Source organism: Saccopteryx bilineata, chromosome 2 (assembly GCF_036850765.1).
Source record: "Saccopteryx bilineata isolate mSacBil1 chromosome 2, mSacBil1_pri_phased_curated, whole genome shotgun sequence".
Classification (NCBI taxonomy): Eukaryota; Metazoa; Chordata; class Mammalia; order Chiroptera; family Emballonuridae; genus Saccopteryx; species Saccopteryx bilineata.
The window spans coordinates 359,537,352-359,562,389 of record NC_089491.1 but is presented as its reverse complement, the minus strand read 5'-3'; the positions used below and the strand labels follow the sequence as shown (position 1 = coordinate 359,562,389).

At 41.8% G+C, this 25,038-nt stretch overlaps 1 protein-coding gene across 3 annotated transcripts in view; it reads left to right on the top strand.

Moving 5' to 3' along the window:
- Positions 1 to 25,038, top strand: part of PAFAH1B1 (platelet activating factor acetylhydrolase 1b regulatory subunit 1) — a 94,581-nt gene that overhangs the window by 47,827 nt on the left and 21,716 nt on the right. For all 3 annotated transcript variants that reach the window (XM_066263026.1, XM_066263027.1, XM_066263028.1), the window contains exons 2-5: positions 3,501 to 3,724; positions 17,360 to 17,444; positions 17,683 to 17,757; positions 19,007 to 19,213. In XM_066263026.1, coding sequence (XP_066119123.1) covers positions 3,693 to 3,724; positions 17,360 to 17,444; positions 17,683 to 17,757; positions 19,007 to 19,213 — 399 coding nt within the window. In that variant the 5' untranslated portion in view covers positions 3,501 to 3,692. The remainder of the gene's footprint in view (positions 1 to 3,500; positions 3,725 to 17,359; positions 17,445 to 17,682; positions 17,758 to 19,006; positions 19,214 to 25,038) is intronic.

The following is a 25,038-nucleotide window of genomic DNA, read 5'->3' as shown; positions in this document are numbered from 1 at the left end:
CAGAGGGACAAATATAAGGTGATTAAAAATGATTTGACTTGGCCCTGGCCGGTTGGCTCAGCGGTAGAGCGTCGGCCTAGCGTGCGGAGGACCCGGGTTCGATTCCCGGCCAGGGCACACAGGAGAAGCGCCCATTTGCTTCTCCACCCCTCCACCGAGCTTTCCTCTCTGTCTCTCTCTTCCCCTCCCGCAGCCAAGGCTCCATTGGAGCAAAGATGGCCCGGGCGCTGGGGATGGCTCTGTGGCCTCTGCCCCAGGCGCTAGAGTGGCTCTGGTCGCAACATGGCGACGCCCAGGATGGGCAGATTATCGCCCCTTGGTGGGCAGAGCGTCGCCCCTGGTGCGCGTGCCGGGTGGATCCCGGTCGGGCGCATGCGGGAGTCTGTCTGACTGTCTCTCCCCATTTCCAGCTTCAGAAAAAATGAAAAAAAGAAAAAAATGATTTGACTTTAGGTGATGGGTGATCAACAGTTCAAATGCTATAGAAATGTTTACCTGAAACTTATATACTCTTTTTTGTGACAAACACAGAGAGAGGGACAGACAGGCAGGAAGGGAGAGAGATGAGAAGCATCAGTTCTTTGTTGCGGCACCTTAGTTGTTCATTAACTGCTTTCTCACTTGTGCCTTGATCTGGGGGCTACAGCAGAGCGAGTGATCCCTTGCTCAAGCCAGCGACCTTTGGGCTCAAGCCAGCAACCATGGGGTCATGTCTGTGGTCCCACGCTCAAGCCAGAAACCCTGCGCTCAAACTGAATGAGCCTGCGTGCAAGCTGGTGACCTAGGGGTTTTGAACCTGGACCCTTCGCGTCCAGTCGAACGCTCTATCACTGCGCCACTGCCTGGCCAGGCTAAAACCTATGTACTCTTTTTTTTTTTTTTTCAAATTTTTTTTTATTTCTTCATTTTAGAGAGGAGAGGGAGGGGGGGGGAGAAGGGGGGAGGAGCTGGAAGCATCAACTCCCATATGTGCCTTTACCAGGCAAGCCCAGGGTTTTGAACCGGCGACCTCAGCATTTCCAGGTCGACACTTTATCCACTGCACCACCACAGGTCAGGCTAAAACCTATGTACTCTTTTTTTTTTTTTTTTTTTTTCTGAAGCTGGAAACAGGGAGAGACAGTCAGACAGACTCCCGCATGCGCCCGACCGGGATCCACCCCGCACGCCCACCAGGGGCGAAGCTCTGCCCACCAGGGGGCAATGCTCTGCCCATCCTGGGCGTCGCCATGTTGCGACCAGAGCCACTCTAGCGCCTGAGGCAGAGGCCACAGAGCCATCCCCAGCGCCCGGGCCATCTTTGCTCCAATGGAGCCTTGGCTGCGGGAGGGGAAGAGAGAGACAGAGAGGAAAGCGCGGCGGAGGGGTGGAGAAGCAAATGGGCGCTTCTCCTATGTGCCCTGGCCGGGAATCGAACCCGGGTCCTCCGCACGCTAGGCCGACGCTCTACCGCTGAGCCAACCGGCCAGGGTCAAAACCTATGTACTCTTAATGATCAGTATCACCCTGTTAAATTTAATTTCCTAAATAAAATAAAAAATTACTCAGATATATTTCCTCAATACAGTAGAAATTCTATGTAGTTATTTTTGTATAATGTGATAAGACAAACTAAATTTTTGTGTAAAATGGGACATTTGAAGAATAATATTTTAAGAAAGCGTGTTTTATTTTAATGTATATTTACTCTCATTGAGCTGATCCATGATACTTTTTAGATATTGCATAGGAATTGACTTTATAATGTTATAAGTATAAAGAAAGGGCTCTGAAATATTAAGTAATATTATCTAAAGCTAGGTTAGAGAATTGGATTACTGCGTGAGTACATACATAATATCTGGGGTAATTCATTCAGGTTTTTTTTTTTTTCTTATTTTTTTAGAGAAAGATGGACAGACAGGAAGGGAGAAAGATGAGAAACATCAACTTGTTGCAGCACTTTAGTTGTTCATTGATTGCTTTCTCATATGTGCCTTGACTGGGGTGGAGAGTGGGGCCTCAAGCTGAGCCATTCATCCCTTGCTTAAGCCAGCGATCTTTAGGCTCAAGCCAGTGACCATGGGGTCATGTACCTGATCCCGTGCTCTAGCTGATGAGCCTGTGCTCAAGACAGCAACCTTTGGTTCTCAAACCTGGGTCCTCAGCGCTCCAGGTGGATGCTCTGTTCACTGTGCCACTGCCTAGGCAAGCTTCAGTTTCTTATTTTTAAGACACATTTTTTAAATGGACACAAAACAAAATAATATTAAATTATTTCTTGGCCCTGGCTGGCTGACTCAGTGGATGAAGTATCAGCCCAATGTGTGGACATCCTGGGTTTGATTCCTGGTCAGGGCACACAGAAGCGACAGTCTACTTCTCTTTCTCTCCCCCTCTTTGAGCTCAGCCCGGGCTCTGTGGATAGCTCAGTTACTTCAAGCATTGGGCACTGGGGATGACTCGATTGATTCGAGTGTCAGTCCTAGATGGTGGTTACCAGGTAGATCCCTGTCGGGAAGCATGCGGGAATCTGTCGCTCTATCTCCCCATCTCTCATTTAAAGAAAATTATTTCTTTTTTTTTTTTTTTTTTTTTACTTTTCTGAAGCTGGAAACGGGAGAGACAGACAGACTCCTGCATGTGCCCGACTGGGATCCACCCGGCACGCCCACCAGGGGCCACGCTCTGCCCACCAGGGGGCGATGCTCTGCCCCTCTGGGGCGTTGCTCTGTTGTGACCAGAGCCACTCTAGCGCCTGGGGCAGAGGCCAAGGAGCCATCCCCAGCGCCCGGGCCATCTTTGCTCCAATGGAGCCTTGGTTGCGGGAGGGGAAGAGAGAGACAGAGGAAGGAGGGGGTGGGGGTGGAGAAGCAAATGGGCGCTTCTCCTATGTGCCCTGGCCTGGAATCGAACCCGGGTCCCCCGCACGCCAGGCCGACGCTCTACCGCTGAACCAACTGGCCAGGGCAAAAAAATTATTTCTTGATTAAATGCATCAGTTAAGAGGGTATTAGATTACTAAATAATGTATTTACATTGTAAATATTAGCTATTCTAAAATTATTATTGACTAATATTTAATCTTGAAGGTTGCTTCAGTTATGGTTGACACTTTTGGCTTGTGGACAGTTTATAAAATCATCTTTCATACCTTTTTCAGAGGATACATTTTTTGTAAATTAGAAGTTTTGATTTTTTTTTTTGTCTTTAAGGGAGAATTATAGTCTTTTGGAGAAGTTATATGTTAATATTTGATATTTAATAAAGTTATGTATATCTGGTGGGTGACGTGGTAGGGAGTGGGTAAATTTAAAATAACTAAACTATTAAAGATAATTTAAAATACGTAAAGCGGTAGATATTTTGGCGTTGATTTTCACAGTAGGTTGAAAATATCATTTCATATTCAGATAAGCATCAATAAACCTCATCTTTGAATGTGTGTTACTGTAAGTAATAATTTAGATGTAATTTAAATTCTAAGTGAAAGAAATAATCTTTTCTCTCTTTTTCCTTAGGTGGGATGAATCTAACTTGTTGACTGTCTCCTGGTTACTGGTTGAATTCACTTGTAAAAGAATCATCATCTCCTGCGTGGAAGCCACTTTTAGTGGCATATTTAATTACAAATTTAGGGGTCGCAGAGCTTTTTGATTTTTCAAAGGAGGGGACATACCACTATATCAAATAAGCTTGACATCACAGCCAAAATGGTGCTGTCTCAGAGACAACGAGATGAACTGTAAGTTACTCTGTTTTGTGTATGTGTTTTTTTTTTTTTAATGTTCTCACATAAAGGACAAAGTAGTAAATTAAAATACAGCTTTGGGAGATCTATTCTCAGATTAAAATTATTGTTAGAAGTGTTCAAATTATGATGTGAACAGTATACATTTATTAGATAGGCATGAAAATGACTTGACCACTGCTATTATATAGACTTTATAGCATTCTATTTTTGTAGGTGAGGAACATAGGGGAAAAATTTGCTTGGTGTTACAGTTTTATTTTTAATATCCTATGGCTTTTTAAAAAGGATTTATAAATTTTAAGTTTTATAAATAAAATTTTATTTGAAAATTTTTTTCTGTCTATATGAAAGAGAGATAAGCATCAACTCATTTCACTTACTTGTTCCATTTAGTTGCATACTCATTGATCATTTCTCCTACGTACCCTCACCGGGGATTGAACCTGCTACCTCGGTGCACTGGTACGATGCTCTGTCCACTGAGCCACAGAATCTGGGCCTCCTGTGGCTCTATTTATTTATTTATTTATTTGAGAGGGGGGAAAGGCAGCAGTGAGAGAGGGAGAGGGATACATTGATTTGTTGTTCCACTTGTTCATTCTTTGGTGGCTTCTTGCATGTGCCCTGACTGGTCGGTGCTTGAACCCTCAATACTAGCATCTTGGGGTGATGTTCTAACCAACTGAACTCTATCCAGCCAGGGCCGTCTGTGGCTTTTTATTTTATTTTATTTATTTATTTGTATTTTTCTGAGTTGGAAACAGGGAGGCAGTCAGACAGACTCCTGCATGTGCCCAACCGGGATCCACCCAGCATGCCCACCAGGGGGCGGTGCTCTGCCCATCAGAGCCATTCTAGCGCCTGAGGCAGAGGCCACAGAGCCATCCTCAGTGCCTGGCCAACTTTGCTCCAATGGAGCCTTGGCTGCAGGAGGGGAAGAGAGAGACATAGAGGAAGGAGACGGGGAGGGGTGGAGAAGCAGATGGACACTTCTCCCGTGTGCCCTGGCCGGGAATTGAACCCGGGACTCCTGCACGCCAGGCCGACGCTCTACCACTGAGCCAACTGGCCAGGGCCTTATCTTATTTTTAAAATAATTTTATTATTATTTTTTTTATTTTTGTTTTTTTTTGCATTTTTCTGAAGCTGGAAACAGGGAGAGATAGTCAGACTCCCGCATGCGCCCGACCGGGATCCACCCGGCACGCCCACCTGGGGTGACGCTCTGCCCACCAGGGGGCAATGCTCTGCCCATCCTGGGTGTCGCCATGTTGCGACCAGAGCCACTCTAGCACCTGAGGCAGAGGCCACAGAGCCATCCCCAGCGCCCGGGCCATCTTTGCTCCAGTGGAGCCTTGGCTGCGGGAGGGGAAGAGAGAGACAGAGTCGAAGGCGCGGCGGAGGGGTGGAGAAGCAAATGGGCGCTTCTCCTGTGTGCCCTGGCCGGGAATCCAACCCGGGTCCTCCGCACGCTAGGCCGACGCTCTACCGCTGAGCCAACCGGCCAGGGCGTAAATAATTTTATTTATTGATTGGTTTTGAAGAGGGAGGATGGGAAGAGAGAGAAAGACAGGAACAATGACCTGTGTGTGTGCCCTGACCAGAGATCGAACTGGCAACTTTTATGCTAGGGCTGACATTCTTATCAACTGAACTATCTGGCCCGGGTGCTCTTGTGGCTTTTTTTTTTAATGTATATTTGGGAATAATTCCAAATGTTTAGATTTGTAAGATTAGTACTAATAATACTTATACAGGGGGTCCTCAGGTTATAATTCCTTTCCTATGACAGTGACATAGCCGAATTATTGTTGTAAGTCAAAACACACCCTAGCCTAACTTACTTACCTATCCTAACACAGTAGTAAAATCATAATCTAGACATTAAACACAACTAAGCAACAGAAAAAGGAAAAGGACATAAATATACTGTACTGTATACTATACTGCGTATTCTTTTGCTGCATGCAACCAAGCTAGTTTGCCCGTGTAGTGCGTAAGTAGGATGCTAATGGCGTAAGCTGGAGCACTCACGTCTCAATTTTTTAAAGTTTTTATTGTAGTGAGCATCGTAAACTCGAAACATTTTATGTCAAGACTGTTTAACCCCCCCCGAAAAAAAAGACTGTTTAACCCGAGGACCCCCATATAGATATTATCCAAATCACCTGTTGTTTAAATTTGTACCATTGCTTTATTATTTGCATTCTGTAGCTTCAAATGTATGTACGTGTGAAAATATTTTTTCCTGAATCATTTGAGAATAAGTTGTATACATCAAGAACCTTTCTTCCTCTTCCAACCTGACCAGGCAGTGTTACAGTAGATAGAGTGTCAGCCTGGGACATAGAGGACCCAGGTTTGAAATCCTAAGGTCGCCAGCTTGAGCGCTGGCTCATCCGGCTTGAGCATGGGGTTGCTTGCTTGAGCATGGAATCATAGACATGACCCTATGGTCGCTGGCTTGAGCTCCCAAGGTCTCTGGCTTTAGCCAAGAGGTCACTCGCTCTGCTGTAGTCCCCGGTCAAGGCACATATGAGAAAGCAATCAATGAACATCTAAGGTGCCACAATGAAGAATTGATGCTTCTCATCTCTCTCCCTTCCTGTATATCCCTATCTGTTCCTCTTTCTTTTTGTCTCTGTCAAAAAAAAAAAAAAAAAAAAAAAAGGACCTTTCTCCCAGATACTATACAGTTCTCAAGAGTAAGGATAGTTTTCTATAAAACTACAGTACAGTTAGCAATTTTAGTAAATTTAACATTGAAACAGTACTTTTATTTAATCTACATCTCATATTTCAATTTTGTCAGTTGACTCACTGATGTGGGGGGTCGGGAACCTATGGCTCGCGAGCCAGATGTGGCTCTTTTGATGGCTGCATCTGGCTCACAGACAAATCTTTAATAAAAAAAAATGTTTAAAAATGTAAAACATTCTCATGTATTACAATCCATTCATTTCCTACCACTCATGTTCATGGTTGCGGGTGGCTGGAGCCAATCACAGCTGTCTTCCGGGACACCACCAAATTTTTATTGGATAATGCGTAATGTACACGGGTCGTTGTATGGCTCTCATGGAATTACATTTTAAAATATGTGTCGTTCATGGCTTTCTCAGCCAAAAAGGTTCCCGACCCCTGCACTAATGTTATTTATGGCAATATTTTGATTCTCTCTATTATACCATCCAGTTCAAGATTAGGTTTTGTGTTCAGTTGTCATAAGTGTCATTTAATTTGGAACAATATCTTCAACCTTTGCCTTTTATGACATCGATATTTTTGAAGCACTTTCCCACACCCGTTTTTTTAAATAGAGTGTCTTTATTTTTACGTTTGTCTGATATTTCCTCATGGTTAGATTCAGGTTATGCATTCTTGGCCAATATATATATATATATATATATATATATATTTTATAAATAAATTTTTATTTTAATGGGGTGACATCAATAAATCAGGGTACATATATTCAAAGAAAACATTTCCAGGTTATCTTGTCATTTAGTTCTGTTGCATACCCATCACCCAAAGAGAGATCGTCCTCCGTCACCCGCTATCCAGTTTTCTTTGTACCCCTCCCCCTCCCCTCGCTTTTATGTCCCACCAATTTATGGAATCCTGCAGTTCTTGTTTTTTCTGATTCACTTATTTCACTCCGCATAATGTTATCAAGATTCCACCATTCTGCTGTAAGTGATCCGATGTCATCATTTCTTCTAGCTGAATAGTATACCATGGTGTATCTGTGCCCCATCTTCTTTATCCAGTCTTCTATTTTTTTTTAACAGTGATTAAAAGCCTTTAAGCAAACTCTTTTGGCCAATATATTGCTTAAGTAATTTGTATTCTCAGGAGAGCCATAATGTTCATCCACCCCTCAATGATGATGTTAATTTTGATCCCTTAGTTAAGGTGCCTGATTTCTTTACTGTATAGTTAAGTTACTCTTACATCCTTTTCAACAAATAGTGTGGGTGACACTTTAAGACCATGCATACATTCTTATTTTTCATTCCCTCCCCCAGGTGGTTGTAAAGTAATGATTTTTAACTTTTATTCTTTCTACATTTATTAACACTAAACATTTTACCGTAATCAGGGGACCTTCTCTCTCTCTCTCTCTTTTTTTTTTTTTTTTTTTGTATTTTTCTGAAGCTGGAAACGGGGAGAGCCAGTCAGACAGACTCCCGCATGCGCCCGACCGGGACCCACCTGGCACGCCCACCAGGGGGCGACGCTCTGCCCACCAGGGGGCGATGCTCTGCCCCTCTGGGGCGTCGCTCTGCCGCGACCAGAGCCACTCCAGCGCCTGGGGCAGAGGCCAAGGAGCCATCCCCAGCGCCCGGGCCATCCCTGCTCCAATGGAGGCCTGGCTGCGGGAAGGGAAGAGAGAGACAGAGAGGAAGGAGGGGGCGGGGTGGAGAAGCAAATGAGCGCTTCTCCTATGTGCCCTGGCCGGGAATCGAACCCGGGTCCCTCGCACGCCAGGCCGACACTCCACCGCCGAGCCAACCGGCCAGGGCCTTTTACGGGTTTCTTAAGTCTGCAAAATAATTTTTTACTGTATTCCAAGTGAATCTCACAGTTAAATGAAATAAATGCCTTATAATTACAATAGTCTTATATTAAAGTTAGGGGAAAAGGAAGAATAATGTTTTGGTTTTTTTTTTATTTACTTTATTGATTTTAGAGAGAGAAAGGAAGAGAACAAGAGAAAGACAGGAACATCTGTTCCTGTACATGCCCTGACCAGGGATTGAACTGACCACCTCTGTGTTTCGGGATGATGCTGTAACCAACTGAGCTATCCAGCCAGGACAGGGAGAATAAGTTTTAAAAATTGTATATTTTACTGAGGAACTCTGAGACTATGTCTCTTTGGAGACATTCCTGACCTTTAACTGATACCAAGTTATGCAACTTTTTTTTTTAATATCAGTCAATTATAATACATGTGTGTATCATTAACGTGAAATAACATAATTGGGAGTCTTGGCCAGTTGAAGTCCTATAATCATATCTTCATTTATTATAGTTTTTAGTATGTTTATTTTTAGTGACAAGCTTAGAAAAGTAAAGAAATAAATATAAATAAGGAGGTGGATCAAAACTGAATTGTGCCACCCTGTGCTTTGTGGTTCTATTACTCAGAAATTTTTGTCTACATAGGAGAATGAACAACAATAATGTGTTTTTTGTGTTCATTTTTTTGTTTTGTTTTTATTTGCTTTAAAAATGCAACGTGGTGTACCTATTTGGTAGGTAGATTTTGTTGCTGCTGTGGTGTAGAGAGTGAGGGGTACACGGTATACCTCAGTTCCAGGTCTCTACTGAAGAATAATGGTAACTGATAGCCTAGTGTTCCAGTCACGTGTTCTTTTGTTTAATGGTAAAGATGAAGGTCCACTGACACTGACTTGTCAAAATTTCATTTTCCTTTTCTTCAGCATTGCTAGGATGGTCTCATTGTGACCTCTTGCTGTGCTTATTCCAAAACTGGTAGTAGTTGAATCCTGGACTACCCTTTTGAAGTAGGTGTCTTCAGGTTTGATAATGAAGGATGACCGTTGTTCCTCTTTTTCACAGCACACAGGGTTAGAAAGGTATAAGATCTGTGGCTAGGAACCCATCACATCTGTACTGTCCTTTCTGCAAAGACTCAGTGGGCTATTGTCGCATATTTAAGATGTCATTACCTGAGACTTGGTTAATGTCCTGTGACAACCATCTTCAGTGTCTCTGTGCTTAAAATAAACTTTATTCACACCTTTCCCAGGACTGTGGAGATCGTCTTTGTGTTTGTCTAAAATGGTGAAGCCTTTGATGGTATGAGGATTGTCTACTAAAGATAGCAATGTGTTCCTGGTGGTGTGAACTTGAATGATCTTGCCTGGTCTTCTCTGTTACCTTTATATGTGCCCTCATAACCCTGCAGTCATCCTTCCAGATTCATTGGGCCACTGCAGCCTTTTAGAATAATGAACCTTAACTCCATTGCTTTCCAAATTCTTGAATATGTAAAATCATCTTTTATTCAGTGTATCTCTTTTTAATGGCTCTGGTAAGAAAACATCTCAGTTTTTCAGCTTTTGACTTAACCTTGTTTCTTCTCATGTAATCAGTTAAAATATATATACAATTCCCAGAACATTTTTATTCAATCTTAGAGCGCAAGAGTACACAGTTTAAAAAACACCTTTATTGTCATTTTAGCTTCAAAAGACCCAAATTTGATGCCCAGCCATGCATCACTTGCTACTAAAAAGTCAGTTAAGTTCTGTGAACCTATTTTTTTTTACCTATGAAAAACAGATTCTACCTTAGTCTCCTCTAACACAAGCTCTATGATTCATTCCCTCTGCTCCAACTTAAATTTGTAAAAGATTCTGGGGACCCTGAAGTGGTCTGCTTTTATTTTTGGTGCTGTCCAGTCTTTTTAGAGTTGTTGTTTAATTAGCAGTTCATAGAATTTGAGTAACAAAAATCTTATTTCCATTTATAAGATTGTGAGGATATGTATGGGTTGGTACTGGTGTGGTGTTATGACTGATATTCCAACTAAAAAATTATCCTGGGGAATACAGGAACAACAAAGAGTGTAAGAAAGCCGCTAAAATGCCTAAAAACTTAATCCTGATATTTTAATAAACTTGGAATAGATTAGAAAACAAACCCAATCTTTTGTTATTGTAATAGTTTCAAAGGAGCAATAGACTATTTCCAGTATGGTGCTGTTTCGTATGTAAGCTTAATTAAGCTCTTTCTAGTCAGTTCATGGATAAAAGCCTTTAATCGCTTTCAAGGACTTTCTTTTGATTTTAATCATGTTCTCTGATCCTATATAGGATTACTGGTTTTGGTGTACTCAGAATGAGATAAACACTTCTGTGTGAATTTTTTTTTTATTCTAGTAATTGGTTGTTTTATTCCATCTCCTGAGCTTAATAGATTAAATCATTAATTTAAAGCTTGTAGAGATTATATAAACTTTTGCCTTGATATCCATTTGTTTCAAAAGAGATAGGTCTTCTATCTTTAATAAAACTGGTGAAAGGCAACAATAGGTCAACAACTGAAATTGGGTAGCAAACACTAAAAAGCTTTTAGAACCAAGGGATGATTTAGTCTTATTTATTCTTATGTTAAGTGATGGAAGTACTCTGCCTGAGTTAGCTGGTACTCCTTCACTGGATCAGTAGATGGCTTAGGTATTGAGTGGTGAGGCAATTAAGAGTGGTGGTGCCAAAATTATCTGTTCATGGGAACCTGACTTCTGTTTCTTGACTCTTTTTAACATCACTAACCTGACATGTGACTAAGAAGTCTGACTAAATAGTATTTACTATGGAAATAGAATTGACTAGACTCTTCTGGGACTAGGTTGTAGACATCAATGTGTTATACAACTATCCCTAATGGTATCAGACTCATTTAAACGTCAATTCTAATTTATTTGCTATAATTTTCTATATATATCTTGCTTTTTGGGAATTCAGTATTGTATTATTGGTGCCATGTGATACCTCTTTTCTTTTTCTTTCTTTTCTTTTTCTCTTTCAATTGAGAGGAGGGGAGACAGTCAGACACCTGCACGTGCCCCAACTGGGATCCACCCAGCAACTTCCGTCTTGGGCCAATGCTTGCAACTGAGCTATTTTTAGCACCTGAGGCAGAGGCTCCACAGAGCTATCCTCAGTGCCCGGGGTTGATGCACTAGACCCAAACAAACTACGGCTGCAGGTGACGAGGGTGGTGGGGAGAGAAAGAAGTAGGATGAGGAAGCAAATGGTTGCTTCTCCTGTGTGCCCTGATTGGGAATCAAAGCCAGGACATCCACATGCTAGGCTGACACTCTACCACTGAGCCAACTGGCCAGGGGCTCTCTTCCTTTTCTAAACAAACATGTCATAGTGTTAAGAGATCCCATCACTGGTATTTTTTATTTTTATTTTTAAGTTACAGTTGACAACAATATTATATTAGTTTCAGGTGTACAATTCTGTGATTAGAAATTTATCACCACAATAGCTCTTACCCATATGACACCATATATAGCTATTACAAGATTATTGACTGTATTCCCTGTGCTGTACTTTATATCCCCATGATTGTACTGTAACTGACATTTTGTAAACTTCTAAATTTCACCTTTTTCCCCAGCCTCTCTCCTATCTGGCAACTGTCAGAATGTTCTGTATCTTTGATTCTGTTTCTGTTCTGCTTGTTTGTGTATTTTGTTTTTTTGTTTTTTGTTTGTTTGTTTTTTGTATTTTTCTGAAGCTGGAAACGGGGAGAGCCAGTCAGACAGACTCCCGCATACGCCCGACCGGGATCCACCCGGCACGCCCACCAGGAGGGGCGATGCTCTGCCCACCAGGAGGAGCGATGCTCTGCCCACCAGGGGGCGATGCTCTGCCCCTCTGGGGCATTGCTCTGTTGTGACCAGAGCCACTCCAGCGCCTGGGGCAGAGGCCAAGGAGCCATCCCCAGCGCCCAGGCCATCTTTGCTCCAATGGAGCCTCGCTGCGGGAGGGGAAGAGAGAGACAGAGAGGAAGGAGAGGGGGAGGGGTGGAGAAGCAGATGGGCGCTTCTCCTGTGTGCCCTGGCCGGGAATCGAACCCAGGACTTCTGCACTCCAGGCCGACGCCCTACCACTGAGCCAACCGGCCAGGGCCTGTATTTTGTTTTTTAGATGCTACAAGTAAGTGAAATTGTCTGGCGTACTTCACTGAGCATAATATCCTTTAGGTCCATCCATGTTGTTGCAGATGGCAAGATTTTATTCTTTTTTATGGCTGAATCATATATCACATTGTGTGTATATATATATTGTATATGTATATATTGTATATATATACACACACACCACTTCTTTATCCATTTATCCACTTAGGTTGCTTCCATATCTTCCCTGTTATAAGTAATGCTGTAATAAACATAAGGATGTATATATTTCTTTTTGATTTACTTCTTTGGGTTTCTTCAGGTAAAACCCAGAAAGGGAGTTGCTGGGTACTTTTTTGTTCCTTGTTACAGTTTTTGTTTTAGAGGAGGGGTCGGGAACCTTTTTGACTGAGAGCCATGAACGCCACATATTTTAAAATGTAATTCCGTGAGAGCCATACAACAAACGACCCATGTACCTTATGCATTATCCAATAAAAATTTGGTGTTGTCCCGGAGGACAGCTGTGATTGGCTCCAGCCACCCGCAACCATGAACATGAGCAGTAGGAAATGAATGGATTGTAATACATGAGAATGTTTTATATTTTTAATGTTATTATTATTTTTTATTAAAGATTTATCTGCGAGCCAGATGCAGCCCTCAAAAGAACCACATCTGGCTCACGAGCCATAGGTTCTCGACCTCTGTTTTAGAGTCTACTTTGTCGGATTATAAGTATTGCTACCCCAGCTTTTTTAGTTTTGTTTAATCCATTTAAAGTAATTGTTAATAGGTACATATTTTTGCTACATTATTATTCATATTTTTACTTTTTATTTTTTATTTATTGATGTTGGTAAGAGAGGAAGGGAGAGAGAGGGAGAGTGAGGGGAGAGAAACAGAAATATCTCTCTTCCTGGTATGTGCCCTGACCAGGACTGAACCAACAACCTCTGTGCTTCGTTTGGGACAACATTCCAACCAACCAAGCTATTATTCATATTTTTTTCTTTGTTTTTCTTCTTAAAGAAGAGACTTTAACATTTCCTCCCCCCCCCCCCCCCCCCAACATTTCTTTTAAGACTGGTTTGGTGATAATGAACTTCTTTAGCTTTTTCTTATCTGGGAAGCTTTTTATCTGTCCTTTGATTCTAAATGATAGCTTTACTGGGGAGAGTAATCTTGGTTGTATATCCCTACTTTTCATCCCTTTGACTATTTCATGCTAATTTTTTCTACCTGCAAAGTTTCTGTTGAGAAATCAGCTGACAGTTTTATGGGAGCTCCCTTGTAGGTAACTAACTGCTCCCCCCCCCCCCGTATGTATTTCTTTATTTGTTTATAAGTGTGAGCCTGTATTTATTTATTTAAGTGTGAGGTTTTTAAAAAATATTTATTTTATTGAAGGGAGAGAGAGACAGGAACATAGATCTGTTTTAATATGTGCTCTGACTTGGATTGAACTGACAACCTCTGCGTTTTGGAGCTATGCTCTTACCTACTGAGCTATCTGGCCGGGCTCTCTTTGTCTTTATTTTAACCTTTGACATTTTAATTATGATATGTCTTGTTGTGGGCCACTTCGAGTTCATGTTGTTTAAGACTATGCTTCCTGGACTTGTGTGTCTATTTGCTTTACCAGCTTAGGGAAGTTTTCTGTCATTTTTTCAAATAGGTTTTTTTTTTAATTCATTTTAGAGAGGAGAGGGAGAGACAGAAGGAGAGAGAGAGAGGAGAGACAAAGAGAGAGAAGGGGGGGAGGAGCTGGAAGCATCAACTCCCATATGTGCCTTGACCAGGCAAGCCCAGGGTTTCGAACCCGCGACCTCAGCATTTTCAGGTCGACGCTTTATCCACTGCGCCACCACAGGTCAGGCTCAAATAGGTTTTCAGTTTCTTGCTCTCTCCCCTCTCCTTCCAGCACCCCCATAATGTGAATCACACAGAGGCAGCTTACACTATTCTTACTTATTTTCCCCATTGATTTGATGTGGAAAGGGATGTGGAGAGGGAAAAAGATGTCACTTGTTTATCTTATTATTTTGGATATTCTAACAAAAGGGAAAAAAATTCTTTCTTCCAAAAGGAAAATTTGTTTTTGTTGAAGGTTTGTAATACAGGTTTTGACAACACAATATTTGGTGGGATAATTTGCCTTCCTATTTTGTATTGTTTTGGAAGGCCCAAGTAAAACTATTTGGTAGAAATTAAGTAGATTTCAGCTCTGTTTAAAGAAGATATTTCTTAATGAAGCAAGTTACCATTAGTAGAGTAGGCCATATGCTGTGATATGAGCAGCACATAGACACAGACTCACAGTAATAATAAGAATTTACATTTCCTCAACTCCCTTAGCCAGAGTGTGATGTGCTGGCTTTGTCTTCCACTAGCTATTGTGCTTTAATCTTTGTTATGCTATGCTGATAATTGCCTGGAATATAAAGAAAGATATAATTCCCTATTGCATTTCTCCAATGTTTTGTTTTTTTGTAATATGCCATTGAATTAAAACTTAATCTCTTGCCCGACCAGGTGGTGGTGCAGTGGATAGAGTGTCCGATTGGGACACAGAGGACCCACATTCGAAACCCCAAGGTTGCCAGCTTGAGTGTGGGCTCATCCAGCTTGAGCACAGAGTCGCTGGCTTGAATATAGGATCATAGACTTGCCCCCATGGTCCCTGGCGTGAGCTGAGGGTTGCTGGCTTGAGCAAGAGGTCACTTGCTCTGCTGTAGTCTCGCCCCAGGTCAAGGCACATATGAGAAAGCAATCATTGTTTTTATTTGTTTGTTTGTTTGTTTTCGTATTTTTCTGAAGTAAGAAGCGGGGAGGCAGTCAGACGAACTCCTGCATGTGCCCGACTAGGATCCACCTGGCATGCCCACCAGGGGCAATGCTTTACCCAACTGAGGCGTTGCTTCTTTGCGGCTGGAGCCATTCTAGCGCTTGAGGCTGAGGCCATGGAGCCATCCTCAGCTCCCTGGCCAATTTTGCTCCAATGAGCCTCAGAAGCGGGAGGGGAAGAAAGAAGAGATAGAGAAGAAGGAGAGGGGGAAGGGTGGAGAAGCAGATGGGCACTTCTCCTATGTGCCTTGACCAGGAATTGAACCCAGGATTTACACACTGGGCCGACATTCTACCACTGAGCCAACTGGCCAGGGCCTGAGAAAGCAATCATTGAACAACTAAGGTGTTTCATTGAAGAATTGGTCCTTCTCATCTCTCTCCTGTCTGTCTGACCCTATCTGTCCCTCTCTCTGACTCTCTGTCTCTGTCAAAAAACAACAAAATACTTAATCTCACCAATTCTATAATGCTGTTAGAGTTCTTGTATTTCCTAAAATTTTAGGTGAGCAGTGGCATTGATATTTATACAGTGTAATCATAGCAGTATTGTTTGTAGTAATAAAAGCATGTTCCCATAGTGGAATACAATATAAAAGAAAAAAGGTAGGTTTACATCTGATAGAGATGATTGCTAAGATTAAGTGAGTTTATGTGACATTGTAAGACATATGTAATGAATTGCAGTTTGTTTTAAAAACGTATTGGTTATCTGTAGAGGACTAGGCAGAAATGTGTGTTGATAGATTTATCTCTGAAAGAAAACAAAACACTGGTAAAGTGATGGTCTCAGGGATGGAATATTGGGGGTCAGTAGTGGAAAGGACACATTATTGTGTACTTATGTATGTAAAATTTGTTGAACCTTTTGTGTATATTAATTTTTAAATTAATGTAGATTGTTTTAAAGGAAATCTCAGGCAACAACTTTTTGTATCACAGTGGCCTTAAAGACTAAAAAAAAGTGAGAGAGAGAGGAATAGGTTGCCTTAGGAGGGAGATAGCTGATTTTCTCTTTGAAAGAATATAAGGAGAGCATGAAAAGGCATCTGCTGATTCAGCATCAGTTTCTCTCTAATTCTAAATTAGTGTCTTATTCTTTGATAGTATACTAAGTTTATAGCTTGTGCTCTTTTTACCCACTCTAATAGTTTAAAGATGTCTCTAATACTAAAATACTTACCAATTTTTATTAAAACAAGTCTTTCTACAAAACTAAATTTCAATTGCTAGTCCTTGAGTGTTTATTAGCATAACAAGTAGTAAGGGGTCTGACTAGGCGGTGGCACAGTGGATAGAGCATTGGACTGGGATGTGGAGGACCCAGGTTCGAGACACCGAGGTCGCTAGCTTGAGCACGGGCTAATCTGACTTTAGCAAAAAGCTCACCAGCTTGGACCCCAGATCGCTGGCTCGAGCAAGGGGTTACTCAGTCTGCTGTAGCCCCGCGGTCAGGGCACATATGAAAAAGCAATTAACAACTAAGGTGTCGCAATGAAAAACTAATGATTGATGCTTCTCATCTCTCTACATTCCTGTCTGATTGTCCCTATCTATCCCTCTCTCTGACTCTCTCTCTGTCCCTGTAAAAAAACAAAACAAAAACAAAGTAGTAAGGGAAGGCTAAATAAACAAAATTGATAATTACTGTTACAAATTGATACCTAATTATATGTCATATTTTTACATATGTAGAATGCCCACAGCTTATAAGATGAGCAACACATTAGAAACAAGCTAACCATGGTAGGAGAGCTCAGTTGGTTTAGAACCTGGTTCTGAAGTGCAGAGGTTCCTGGTTTGATCCCCAGTCAGGGCACATAAAGGAACATATCAGTGTGTCCCCCCCCTTTCTTTCCCCCTTCCTCTCTCTAAAATCAATAAAATAAACAAAAAAAGGAAAGTTAAGCTAAAAGTTCAAGAATAATATAATATATGGATGTACTATGAAGGGCTAAATGTTTGAGAGGCTTTTGGGGGGGTTCCCTTTTATTGTGAAATGCTTGTATTTTTTGTAAGAGAATACTGTCATGAGATTTTAAATAAAACATTTAATCAAAGTAGAAGTGGGATTTTGTTAGGAGTCATTTGAATTTGTTTTCTTTCAGAAATCGAGCTATAGCAGATTATCTTCGTTCAAATGGCTATGAAGAGGCATATTCAGTTTTTAAAAAGGAAGCTGAATTAGATATGGTATGTTTGCCTTTTACAATTGTAAGTGGAGTATACTCAAGTGTCAGTTAATAGTCACTTCAGTTATTCACAGATCTTATCATTTGTTATTTACTTGGCACTAAACTTTGTTTTCACCCTTTTGTTGGTATAAGATTTTTAGTAATGTTTAGTTAGATTCAAGGATAAATGGTCTGTATGGCTTGAACTTTTAGAATTGAGCCATTTTTTAAAAGGTTCTTTTTTTTTTTTTTTCTAGAATGAAGAATTAGATAAGAAATATGCTGGTCTTTTGGAAAAGAAATGGACATCTGTTATTAGATTACAAAAGAAGGTAAATAAATTTTAAGTTGTATTTGAAATATTACATAAACTTTCTGTAAATATTAACATAAATTACTCTTCTGCATTAATTAATTATATTTAATCTTGAAAAGGCATAAAAGAATACATTTTTATGCATTAAAAAAACTGACCCAGACAGATCATTCCTGATGCAAGCTAACTTACACAACCTGGGTACTAGCTTGATTGAATCTACATAAACCTGACATCAAGGAACTTATCTGTGTACTTATTTAGATAAGAACCCGTGGAACCAACATAATGCTGGGAAAGAGCATGAAAGTGTGTGCTTAGACAAGTTACTTTATTTCTGAAGCTTTTATTTTTATGTTTAAATGAAGGCAATAAAATTCTGGTCCTAAAATTTATATTTTTAGTAGACAAAGCTAGAATAAATAAGTAACATTGTTATAACATGAATTAATGCATAAAACCGCTCTTAGGAAAGAACCTAACACATAAACATTAATCTTGATTTTTATTATAAATATTGTTAGCATGTATACAGGTAATGTAAACTTGGTTTGGGATGAATTTACTAGGAATAACAGACTCAGAGGGACCAACATAGATAGGTGTACTGCTCTTCCTCTAAATAGTAGATATAAATTGAAAATTTTCTTTGAGTTGAATAAAGACAAAATTGTAGTGAGTTTCTCTCAATTTTTAGTTCTGTCATACCACTAAAATTTTGTTGGTAAATAATTTTTAATGATGAATGCTTTGTAAATTAATGATATTTTTTAAGTATTCTGAATTTTATAGACACAAAATAAAAGCTTTTTTTTTTGTTTTTTGGTTTTTTTTCCCTGAAGTTGGAAACAGGGAGGCAGTCAGACAGACTCCTGCATGTGCCCGACTGGGATCCACCCGGCACGCCCACCAGGGGGCGATTCTCTGCCCATCTGGGGCATCGCTTTGTTGCAACCAGAGCCATTCTAGTGCCTGAGGCAGAGGCCACAGAGCCATCCTCAGCACCCGGGCCAACTTTGCTCCAGTGGAGCCTTGGCTGTGGGAGGGGAAGCGAGAGACAGAGAGGAAGGAGAGGGGGATGGGTGGAGAAGCAGATGGGCGCTTCTCCTGTGTGCCCTGGCCGGGAATCGAACCTGGGACTCCTGCACGCCAGGCCGACGCTCTACCACTGAGCCAACCAGCCAGGCCAAAATAAAAGCATTTAAAAAAAATATTAAATGTGTTTTTTATTGGAGTCTCTGTACATAACCATGTTCATTCTTTAGGTTATGGAATTAGAATCAAAACTAAATGAAGCAAAAGAAGAATTTACGTCGGGTGGACCTCTTGGTCAGAAACGAGACCCAAAAGAATGGATTCCCCGTCCACCAGAAAAATATGCATTGAGTGGTCATAGGAGTCCAGTCACTCGAGTCATTTTCCACCCTGTGTTCAGTGTTATGGTCTCAGCTTCAGAGGATGCTACGATTAAGGTAATTTTTTCAAAATGAAAGATGTGTAATAGGATAATTGTTTTTGTTTGTCTGCTTTTTATTCAGTGAGAAGGAGGGGAGGCAGAGAGAGACGGGCTCCTGCATGCACCCCAACCAGGATCCACCCAGCAAGCCCCCAATGGGGCAATGTTCTGCTCATCTGAGACATTTCTCTGTTGCTTGGCAACCGTGCTATTTTAGTGCCTGAGATAGAGGCCATGGAGCCATCCTCAGTGCCCAGGACCAACTCCTAGAACCAATTGAGCCATGACTTGGGAGAGGAAGACAGAAACAGATAGAGAAAGGGAGGAGGAGGTGGGGGTAGAAAAGCAGGTGGTTGCTTCTCCTGTCCAGGAGTTGAACCCAGTACCTGCACATGCCAGGTTGCTCTACCACTGAGCCAACTGGCCAGAGCCACAATAATTGTTAAAAGCAGATTTAAATTTAATTGGGTGAAAGAAGTAAAAAAGTCCTAAAAATGAGGACCTAAAAAGAGGGAAAGGAGAAATTCTTTGAAACTGTGTGATTGGTTTTTAACCTTAAAGACAGAATAATAATAAAATTTGTAGATTACTGACCTGTGGTGGCACAGTGGTTAAAGCATTGACCTGGAATGCTGAGGTTGTCAGTTCAAAACCCTGGGCTTGCCTGGTCAAGGCACATGTGGGAGTTGATGTTTCCTGCTCCTCCCCCCTTCTCTTTCTCTCTCTCTCTTTCTCCCCCTCTCTTCTCTAAACTGAATAAGTAAAAGTATCTTTTAAAAAAATTTGTAGAATAAAATTGTAGCTCCTGGGAGGCAAGCTGCCAAATAAGTTCACTGATGAATTTGAGAGAATTGGGTGTTGATAATTTAACATTGTACAGTAGGTTATCTAGCACTTAAATAATTGTTATTGGAGAATGAAGATGTTAAGTGTGCACCTTAATTTTAAGCAGAGTTGATAGTTGAAAATACAGGATTACACACCAGTAATTCAGATGAATATATTCTGCAAAAAAATTTAATAGAGTTAATTGAATTGGACTCTTCTTAACGTATTTTGGTTTTGATTCCAAACTAAAACCTAGTTCCCTCCAGGGTTGTAGGAATGTAGGGGTTTATAGCTCTATAAGTTATATATTTCTTTCATTTTTGTTTTTTTCCCCATAATTATACACATTTTAATGTTTTATTTTTTGATCAGGAAAAACAGGTTGTTTTTATAATTTCCTTTGATCCAGATAGTGGCAATTGTATAAACGACCTGCAGAAAGACAAGTAAACTATAGTTAAAAGTTTTAGGTCAGTTTCTCTGTCCTAAGGCTTATTTCAGTTTAAGTTTCATTTGTAGCAGTTTAATTAAGAAAATGTAAGTAGCCCTAGGTGGTTGGCTTACTGGTAGAGCATCAGCCTGGAATGTGGATGTCCTGGGTTCGATTCCCAATCAGGGCACACAGGAGAAGCAACCATCTGCTTTTCTACACTCCACCCCCTTATTTTTCTGTCTCTTTCTCTCTTCTCCTCCCCTCCTGCTACCATACCTTGATTGTAGCAAGCTGGCCCCGGGCACTGAGGATGGCTCCATGGCCTCTGCCTCAGGCACTAAAAAAAGGCTCCAGTTGCAAGAGAGCAAGGGCCCCAGATGGGCAGCCATCACCCCTTGGTGGGCTTGCTAGGTGGATCCTGGTCAGGGTGCATGTGGGAGTCTGTCTCTGTCACCCCTGCTCTCACTAAAAAAAAAAAATTAAGAAAGAAAGAAAGAACGAAAATGTAAGTAGATTGTTGAGATTATAAATACCACATAGCAGCAGTCTAGCATAAAAATGTAGGAAACACTTTAACTGTGACTCAACTAAACCTGTTCTTCATATTAAACATTGTTTTATGTTTTCCTTTTGTGGGTTTTTTTTTTTCCCCTTCTTTTCTGAAGCTGGAAACGGGGAGAGACAGTCAGACAGACTCCCGCATGCGCCCCACCGGCATCCACCCGGCACGCCCACCAGGGGCGACGCTCTGCCCACCAGGGGGCGATGCTCTGCCCCTCTGGGGCGTCGCTTTGCCGTGACCAGAGCCACACTAGCGCCTGGGGCAGAGGCCAAGGAGCCATCCCCAGCGCCCGGGCCATCTTTGCTCCAATGGAGCCTTGGCTGCGGGAGGGGAAGAGAGAGACAGAGAGGAAGGAGGGGGTGGAGGGTGGAGAAGCAAATGGGCGCTTCTCCTATGTGCCCTGGCCGGGAATTGAACCCAGGTCCCCTGCATGCCAGGCCGACGCTCCACCGCTGAGCCAACCGGCCAGGGCCCCTTTTGTGTTTTTTTTTAGTTTTCTAAATCAGTGGCTTCCTTCTGTCCTGTAGGTCAGTGGTCCCCAAACCCTGGGCCGCTGACCGGTACCGGTCCATGGGCCATTTGGTACCGGTCTGCAGAGAAAGAATAAATAACTTATATTATTTCCATTTTATTTATATTTAAGTCTGAACGATGTTTTGTTTTTAAAAAATGACCAGATTCTCTCTGCTTCATTTGTCTAAGACTCACTCTTGACGCTTGTCTTGGTCACATGATACATTTATCTGTCCTACCCTAAAGGCCGGTCTGTGAATATATTTTCTTTTTTTTTTTTTTTTTTACAGAGGCAGAGATAGACAGGGACAGACAGACAGGAACAGAGAGAGATGAGAAGCATCAATCATCAGTTTCTCGTTGCGCGTTGCGACTTCTTAGTTGTTCATTGATTGCTTTCTCACACGTGCCCTGACCGCGGGCCTTCAGCAGACCGAGTAACCCCCTGCTGGAGCCAGCGACCCTGGGTCCAAGCTGGCGAGCTCTTTGCTTAAGCCAGATGAGCCCGCGCGCGACCTCTGGGGTCTCGAACCCGGGTACTTCCGCATCCCAGTCCGACGCTCCATCCACTGCGCCACCGCCTGGTCAGGCTGTGAATATATTTTCTGACATTAAACCAGTCTGTGGCCCAAAAAAGCTTGGGGACCACTGCTGTGGTGATCCGTGGAGGAAGGTGGGGGAGGGAGAGAAGGGGAAGCATCAGCTTGTTCCACTTAATTAATTCCATTTAGTTGTGCACTCATTGGTTGCTTCAACTATTTGCCTTGACTAGGGATCAAACTCCTGACCTGGGCACACCAGGATAATGCTCTATCCACTGAGTCAACTGGCCAGGATCAGAAGAGAGTCTTAAATTCCTATGTGTATCATGTATTTCTGTAGGCTGAGATGATCACTTTCCTAATATCTTAATATGCTATTATTTTTCAGATGTATTTAGACATGTATTCAAATGATTGATTTCATGATAGTCTTGTGCACTAAAAAACGTGACTGCTGTCATGAGGCATAGGGGTGAAGATAGACATTCCTGAATTGATTGAAAACCTAGTCTTCACTATTAATTTTGCAATGGTGGTTGAAAAGCATAAATAAAACTAAATGTGCCCTATTAAAATGATAACTGTGCAGTCAACTTTAAATTATTAATAATGGTACATATATACTACTTTCCACTTACCAGATAATTTTGTATTAGTTCTGTTATTTTTAGATTGCCAAGATTTCTATTATTTACATATGTTTTATAATTGTAAATAAGTCTTCTGTGCCCCCCCTCCTTTTAAGTGAGCGAGAGATAGGAAGGGAAAGAGATGAGAAGCATCAGTTCGTAGTTGTGTCACTTTTGATGATCATTGATTGCTTCTCATACATGCCTTGATGGGGCTTAGAGGGGCTGAAGCCCAGCCAGTGACCTTTGGGCTCAAGCCAGTAACCATGGTATCATTTCAATGATCCCGCGCTCAAGCCAGCAACCCTGCACTCAAGCTGGTACCTGCGCTGAAGCCAGATGAGCCCACATTCACTGGGTGGCCTTAGCATTCCAGGGAGACGCTCTCTATCCTTTGTGCCACCACTGGTCAGGAAGGCCTTCTATATTTTGATTATAAAAATGGAGAACCAATAGCCTGACCAGGCAGTGGTGCAGTGATAGAGCGTCAGACTGGTACTCAGAAGACCCAGGTTTGAAACACTGAGGTTGCTGGCTTGAGTGTGGGCTTGTCCGGCTTGAGCGCAGGCTCACCAGCTTTAGCACAGGGTCGCCGGCTTAAGCAAGGGTTTATAGATGTGACCTCATGGTCACTGGCGTGAGCTCAAAGTTTGCTGGCTTGAAGCCCAAGGTTTGAGCAGAGGATCACTCGCTCTGCTGTAGTCCCCTGGCCAAGGCACATATGAGGATGCAGTCAATGAACAACTAAGATGCTGCAACAAAAAATTGATGCCGCTCGTCTCTCTCCCTTTTTGTCTGTCTGTCCCCATCTGTCTGTCTATAGCTGTCTCTCTCAAAAAAAAAATGAAGAACCAATAAACATCATTTACCTTATGAAAAAAATTACAAAAAGAGATTTTGAAATTTATATCTATAATTATACCACATATCAGCAACTACTCAGTTTCCCTTTTATTTAGTCTTTATTTAATATGCACAAAGTTTTGTTAATAAAAAGCATTTGTACTTAGTTTTATTTCCTTTTTTTTTTTTAATTATTTATTTATTTATTTATTTTTACAGAGGCAGAGATAGACAGGGACAGACAGACAGGAACGGAGAGAGATGAGAAGCATCAATCATCAGTTTCTCATTGCGCGTTGCGACTTCTTAGTTGTTCATTGATTGCTTTCTCACATGTGCCTTGACCGCGGGCCTTCAGCAGACCGAGTAACCCCCTGCTGGAGCCAGCGACCTTGGGTCCAAGCTGGTGAGCTCTTTGCTCAAGCCATATGAGCCCGCGCTCAAGCTGGCCACCTCGGGGTCTCGAACCTGGGTCCTTCCGCATCCCAGTCCGACGCTCTATCCACTGCGCCACCACCTGGTCAGGCTAGTTTTATTTCCTTTGATGATTAAACTTATTTTAGAAACACCTTTCTTTGTTTCTAATGAATCATGACATTTATTTATTTATTTGTTTATCTATCTATATTTTTCTAAAGTGAGAAGCAGGGAGGCAGGAAGACAGACTCCTGCATATGCCCAACCTGGATCCACCCGGCATGCCCACTAGGGGGTGATTCTCTGCCCATCTGGGGTGTTGTAACCAGAGCCATTCTAGCGCCTGAGACAGAGGCCATGGAACCATCCTCAGCACCCAGGCCAACTCTGCTCCAGTGGAGCCATGGCTGTGGGAGGGGAAGAGAAAAACAGAGAAAGGAGAAGGGGAGAGGTGGAGAAGCAGACAGGCGCTTCTCCAGTGTGTCCCAGAATTGAACCTGGGACATCAACGCACGGGCCAATGCTCTGCCACTGAGCCAACTGGTCAGAGCCTCTAATGAATCATGATTTTTAATGATTTGAAACTACAGTGGTACCTTGAGATATGAACAGACCAACATACGAATTTTTTAAGATACAAGCTGTGACTCGGTTTGTATTTTTGTTTGAGATTCAGGCAAAATTCCAAGATATGAGTTGTGATTCGAGAAGCTGCCACTAGTTGGCACGTTGGCGCAAGGGTTCAGTATTGGCAATTTGATATATGAGTTGACTGACTTACGAGCTCGGTTACAGAATGAATTGAATTCATATCTCAAGGTACCACTGTAATTGTTTTAGTTGTATGTGGTGTCTATATAGTCGTTAATCGTCGAGAACACAGGTTCTGGATTCAGCTGCTGATCCAGCCATTTAATAATTAATGTGATCATGGGCAAAGTAACTTTAGTGTTTCCCTTTCCTCCTATGTGAAATTAAAATATTTAATATCTCTCTCAGGACTTTTGGGAGGATTAAATGAGTTAATGCAGGGAAACTGCATAACACAGTGCTGGTCAGATAAGGGAGTACTTA